The sequence below is a fragment of the Thamnophis sirtalis genome, unplaced genomic scaffold (genome assembly GCF_051295495.1).
Source record: "Thamnophis sirtalis isolate CommonGarterSnake01/CBP01778 unplaced genomic scaffold, rThaSir2_p1.2 scaffold_3, whole genome shotgun sequence".
Classification (NCBI taxonomy): Eukaryota; Metazoa; Chordata; class Lepidosauria; order Squamata; family Natricidae; genus Thamnophis; species Thamnophis sirtalis.
In genome coordinates, this window is record NW_028261383.1 from 34,686,887 (window position 1) to 34,693,161 (window position 6,275).

Below are 6,275 nucleotides of genomic sequence, written 5' to 3' on the forward strand. Positions count from 1 at the left end.
AATGCAAGCAAAATAACCTGCAAAAACACCTCATAGCAACCTGGTTATTCTCTTGCTAGGTAGAATGTAATATCTAGTTCAACATCAGTGATGATTATGAACAGACTGAAGATAGGTTCTATTTTCAGCATATTCAGAATAAAAAGATCTAGCATTATCTTACCTCCATAAATAACTCCAACAGAACCAAGTGAGTTGGTTCTGATAATCCAGATGAAAACAAAAAGTTAGTAACTGTATTTTAAAAGGCATTGTGTCCTGACTTCCAAGAGAGTGCTATTGCTGTTTTAGTTATTGCATTGCCCCGGTTATTAGCCATTGCCAGAAGAAAAGATTGTGATGTGTCAATGGTGTGAATAACATTCTTCTTGTTTTAGGAGCTGGTTCATTGTCTGGAGGTGACTTGGGACTGAATGATGGAGAATCAGTGGCTAGTTGTAGATCCTAAGCAGAAACCTTATAAAGAAACTCACCAGGAGGCCTGTGAAACTCTAGTGGCACTGAGTAAATATATATTTTTTTACTTACTATATGTATATATAACCAAAGGCCCATGGTGGCGCAGTGGTTAAAATGCAGTATTGCAGGCTAATTCTGTCAGCAGTTCGATCCTGATCGGCTCAAGAGTGACTCAGCCTTTCATCTTTCCGAGGTCGGTAAAATGGGAACCCAAATTGTTGGGGGAAATAGGCTGATTCTGTAAACAGCTTAGAGAGGGCTGTGATGCACTGTGAAGCGGTATTTAAGTCTAAGTGCTAATGCTATCAAGATGTAGAAAGCTATGGGGCAACTATTACTGGGATTGGACCTATAAGCCATCTGCTAATTAGTAGGTTTATGGGTAAGCATGTTGTGTAAACTTGGCCCATCATTATGTCAGGGGAGTGATGCATTTTCTCTGGATGAACAAGGAAGTGGTCCCTGGGTTGATGTAGAAGCTGCAGCTATAGAGAAGAACAAATCAAAAAGAAGGATGGAATCAAGCAAACCAGCAAAGTTAATTAATGTATTTTTCTTCTTTCCTTTTCAAGCAGGATCTTCAAGCTCCAAACCCAGTGAGATTTTCTTGGTGAAAGAGGAAGAGGAATCCAGCATCCTGGAGACTGGTAGTAGGGAGAACCCAAGAAGAGCCAATTTAGGTGAGGAGAGGAGGGGGGGGGCACCCAGGTAGCAGATCTCAGCTTTTCTCTTCAATATGTTTTCCTTCACACTTCAGTGGGTCCATGGGAACATGAGCCTTACCTCCATTTATGCTCCAGTCTGACATGGATCGAGTCAGTGGCCTGGAACAAGATTTAGGCAAGAGTACAGAATAGAATTTCTACACTCTCTGGCCCAGTGGGGAAATTCAATTTTTTTTACTACTGGTTCTGTGGGCGTGGCTTGGTAGGCGTGGCAGGGGTAGAATATTGCAAAATGCCCTTTCCCACCCCACTCCTGGGGCCAGCCAGAGGTGGTATTTGCCAGTTCTCCAAACTACTCAAATTTACACTACCAGTTCTCCAGAATCTGTCAGAACTTGCTGAATTTCACCCCTGCTCTGGCCCCTCAAAAGGTTAGAAAATGATCAAATCTGGGTTGCAAAAACCAAAGGAGGGATGGTGAATGTGTGTGTGTGTGTGTGTGTGTGTGTGTGTGTGTGTGTGAGAGAGAGAGAGAGAGAGAGAGAGAGAGGGATGCAAAATATTTTTGAAAGCTTTGCAACACAATGCACGTACATAAGATCTCTCTCACAAATATATTGCTGAAAAATGGTTATTTAATTATCACTTGCTTATTTGTTTTATTTACATCCCATCTTTTGTACTGGAGTTGAAGGCAGGGTACATAATACTATCTCATCCTGTTTTTCCCTATGGCAATACTTTTATGGACTTAGAAAGAGTGACAGGCACAGGGTCACTGGGAGCCTCTGTGTCTGAAGGTTAGCCTAGAATCCCCCTCTCTCCTCTTGTAGTCCTAATACTCTTTCCCCACTAAACCAGATGGGAATCTTGAGGAACTGGAGATTCAGACATTTGGTGGAGGTGCCTTTGATTTGAGAGATAAGCTGTGAAATGTGGCAGTAATAATGGGGTGTTGTTGTTTTTTTCAAATTAAAAAGAGGTAGATGAATGGGGGGGGGAAGAAATTACAGCTTCTGACCCCTAACTACAGTAGAAAAATGCCAGTTTGTTACCGGTTTTGACTTGCAAATTTATTTAAGTTTATCCTGAATTTCTGCTAGCTAAAATATATATATTAGGATGTCACTTGACTGGAGCTGACCACAACAGGAGCCAGAAGGTTAGACAGCAATAGTAATAGCACTTAGACTTATATACCACTTTACAGTGTTTTACAGCGCTCTCTAAGCGGTTTAGAGAGTCAACCTATTGTCCCCAACAATCTGGGTCCTCATTTTACCCACCTGGGAAGGACAGAAGGCTGAGTCAATCTTGATCTTGGCGAGATTTGAACTGCCAAATTGCAGTCAGCTGGCAGAAGTAGCCTGCAGTACTGCACTCTAACCACTGCGCCACCACGGCTCATACAAAGAGGACTCTGGAACAAAATCTTGCATTGCAGAAACAATGTCTGACCAATGGGGCTTCGGTTACAACAGGGGTGGGTTCCTGCCAGTTCTAACCACTTCTATAGAAGAGGTTCCTCAAATCTAGAACCAGTTTAGAACCAGTTCCAGCTCCCTCCCTCCGCCCATCCGCATATCATCAGGATGAAGAGCGAGAGGAGGAATTCTGGGAGTTGAAGTCTACAAGTCTTAAAGCTGTCAAGTTTGAACACCCCTGGGGATTTTTTTCTAAAGGGGTGCAAAGGTCTTGTAACTTGACAACTTTAAGACTTGCACACTTCAATGCCAGAGTTCCTGAGCCAACATGACTGGAGGAGGAATTCTGGGAGTTGAAGTCCACAAGTCTTAAAGCTGTCAAGTTTGAACACCCCTGGGTTTTTTTTTTCTAAAGGGTTACGGGTGCGCGGGTCTTGTAACTTGACAGCTTTAAGACTTGCGTACTTCAAATGCCAGAGTTTCTGAGCCAACATTTTGGTTGCTAAGCAAGAGTGTTGTTAAGTGAGTTTCACTACATTTTACAAGTTGGTCACGCCCACCCAGTCACATGACTGCCAAGCGACTACCACTTGGTCACATGGCCAGAAAGCCACTCTCACCTAGTCACGTGGCCGGCAAGCCACTCCCACCCAGTCACATGGCTGGCAAGCCACTCCCACAAAGCAGGGCACACCTACAGAAGAGATTCTAAAAAAATTTGAAACCCACCACTGGGTTACAATCAATATAAACCTGATCACCTGTCAGATTAGTTGCTGTGCCCATTCCTGCAGTTTTTCACTTGGCATTCCTGAGGCCGAGATGAGGATGAAAATTATGGCGGTCCCTTTGGTTACTGCCTTGTGTTAGGTGAAGGAGGAGCCTTGTTTGCTGTGGTCTGTTTACAGGACAAGAATAGGGATTGAGAAGTAATGACACGTACATTTCCTTGTTGCCGATTCCTTTATCCTTTTGTAACCACCAAGTCTCACAGCAAAGCCAGAAAGGGCGGGAAAAGAAAATGGCCGAATGCTTGCTAGCAGAGAATACAATTTGAAATAGGCCACCTCAGGGTTTAGAGCCCTTAGCAACTGAAAGCTTTGATTTGAATAAACCTTAGAGAATAGGCCCTATACTCCAGGTTCTGGCCATCTCTTCAGGATACAGGTAGTTCTCCACTTACGACCGGTTGCTTAGCAACTTTTCAAAGTTATGACGGATTCCCTCCAAAAGCTACTTACACCATGGCATTGAAGAACCAGTGTTCAGCCCCCTTCCCTGCAGCCATTTTGTTCACTCCACAACTGGCCCACATTTACTGCCATTTGTAACGCCCTGTGGTCACATGACTGCAATTTATGGTTTTGCCAGAATTTATTTCCGGTTTGCTTAACAACCGCCACAAAAAAGGTCACGAAATAGGGTCTGGTCACATGACGACTCTCTTTTAATGATCATTATGAGTTATGACTGCCATGGCAGGACACAATTACAGTAGTAACTCGAGGATTATCTGTGTGGTCTATGGGAGATTGAGAGATTTGAGATTGAGATTTAATGAATTTGTATGCCGCCCAATCCCGAAGGACTCTGGGCGGCTTACATAAAAACAAGTTAAAAATATTAAAAGAATTTAAAATACAAAGGCAAAGGAATTAAAAGAACACAACGTACACTCAATCTTAGTGGGGCTGGAGCTCAATCAAGGATCAACAGCCCCAGGCATGCCGGAACAGCCAGGTCTTAACAGACTTCTGGAAGGCCGAGAGAGTGGGGAGGATCCGGATCTCAGGGGGTAGATCGTTCCATAGGGCCAGGGCAGCTACAGAGAAGGCTCTCCCCCGAGGAGCCACCAGACAACATTGTGTAGTCGACGCACCTGGAGAAGGCCCACCCTGTGAGATCTTATCGGTCGCTGGGAGGTATGTGGCAGGAGGCGGTCACGGAGATATCCAGGTCTTAGGCCATGTAGGGCTTTAAAGGTGATAACCAGCACCTTGAAGTGCGTTCGGAGACCAATCGGGAGCCAGTGCAGCTCACGGAGGATAGGTGTAACATGGGTGTACCTCGGGACACCCAATATCGCTCGCGCAGCTGCATTCTGGACCAATTGTAGTCTCCGGACACTTTTCAAGGGCAGCCCCATGTAGAGCGCAGAGGGAATATTGGAAAGGTGATGGCCCTTTGTGTTTTCTTCCTACCAGGTGAGGGGATGGGCAGTGAGGAGGAGGAAGAGAGTGAAGAGGAAGAAGTCCCACAGCAACACCCAGCAGAGCTGCTCAAGCTGGACGCCAGGGTGGTTTCTGGGAACTGCAAGAGCCTGCGCTGGAGGGTGGTGCAGCCATCCAGCAGCAAGGTCCTGGCAGGGGAGGGGCCCCCCATCCTGGTTCTGCAAAAGGGCTATGAATGCGAGGACTGCGGGAAGGTCTTCAGCTGCAGCTCGCACTACAGCAAGCATCGGCGAACGCACACAGGCGAGCGCCCCTTCCATTGTGAAGACTGCGGCAAAAGCTTCAACGTCAGCTCTAACTTATATCGGCATCAGCGGGCACATGCCAGTACCAACACCACCCCAGGAACTCCCTCCCCAGCCCTCCTGCCCACCCAGGGCTTGCCCTACCAGTGTGCCGAGTGTGGCCGGTGTTTCCGGCGCAACACAGAGCTGGTGACTCACCAACGGCTCCATACTGGCCGGCTGCCCTTCCAATGCAGCGACTGCGGCAAGAGCTTTTCCTGGAGTTCGCATTTTGCCCGGCACCTACGCATCCACACCGGGGAGAAGCCCTATCCTTGCAATGAGTGTGGCAAGCGCTTCAGCCGCAGTTCCCACCTCTACCGCCACCAGCGCACTCATGGCACCAACACAGCTGCCAACGTCACCCGTGCCTACATCTGTACCTACTGTGGGCGCAGCTTCAGCACCACACTGCACTTTGACCAGCACCAGCGTACCCATCGCGGCCGCAAGCCCTACAAGTGCACCCTTTGTGGTAAAGCCTTTGCTGACGGCTTGGCGTTGGTGAAGCACCAGCGTCTGCACTTGGTTGGGGGGGACCAGAACCACCAGTGCTCAGAATGTGGGCAGAGTTTTGGGGGACGGTCCCAGCTGGCCCGCCACCGCCGACTCCACGGCACTGCTGATAAGCCCTTTGGTTGTGGGGAGTGCGGGCAAAGCTTCAGCGCTCGCACTCAGCTAGCTCAGCACCGGCGGCTTCACATCTCAACCGATAAGCCGTACCACTGTGGGGAGTGTGGGCTCAGTTTTACGTGGAGCTCCCACTGGGAGCGACATCGACGCATCCACACTGGCGAGAGGCCCTACTCCTGCGGGGACTGCGGCAAGTGCTTCGGGCGCACCTCCCACCTGTATCGACACCAACGCACCCACGCCGGGGGCCAGCCCCATATCTGCCCTGACTGCGGCAAGAGCTTCAACAGCACCTTGCATTTCCAGCGCCACCAACATGCCCACCACCACAACCCCGATGGTACTCAGCTCTCTGCCCACCCGTGTGGGAATTGTGGCGAGCCGTTTGCCGATCCCTCCGCTTTGCTCAAACACCAGTGCGTGCACGTGGAGGAGAGGCTGTATCCCTGCCCCCAGTGCAAACGGCACTTCTGCGGGACCTCGCGCCTTTACCGGCATCTCAGAAGTCACGCCCGCCAGGCAGAAGAGACAGTACTGGGGTTGGCTTCCTCACAATACAAAGGGGTTGAACCGTGCTAA

General features: G+C 48.6%; 1 protein-coding gene across 1 annotated transcript; it reads left to right on the forward strand.

Annotated features, from left to right (window-relative positions):
* Positions 1-413: 413 nt before the first annotated feature.
* LOC106550723 (uncharacterized) lies at positions 414-6,275 on the forward strand. Its single transcript, XM_087708620.1, has 3 exons — positions 414-504; positions 1,032-1,139; positions 4,753-6,275. Exons 1-3 carry the CDS (start codon positions 414-416, stop codon positions 6,273-6,275), a joined length of 1,722 nt encoding a protein of 573 aa, XP_087564746.1.

What these genes read in the sequence shown, in the direction of transcription:
- LOC106550723 (XM_087708620.1), top strand. Translation starts at nt 414, where the DNA reads ATGATGGAGAATCAGTGGCTAGTTGTAGATCCTAAGCAGAAACCTTAT. An exon ending in TGAAACTCTAGTGGCACTGA is followed by an intron (nt 505 to 1,031) that starts GTAAATATATAT and finishes TTCCTTTTCAAG; the next exon opens with CAGGATCTTCAAGCTCCAAA. An exon ending in CCCAAGAAGAGCCAATTTAG is followed by an intron (nt 1,140 to 4,752) that starts GTGAGGAGAGGA and finishes TCTTCCTACCAG; the next exon opens with GTGAGGGGATGGGCAGTGAG.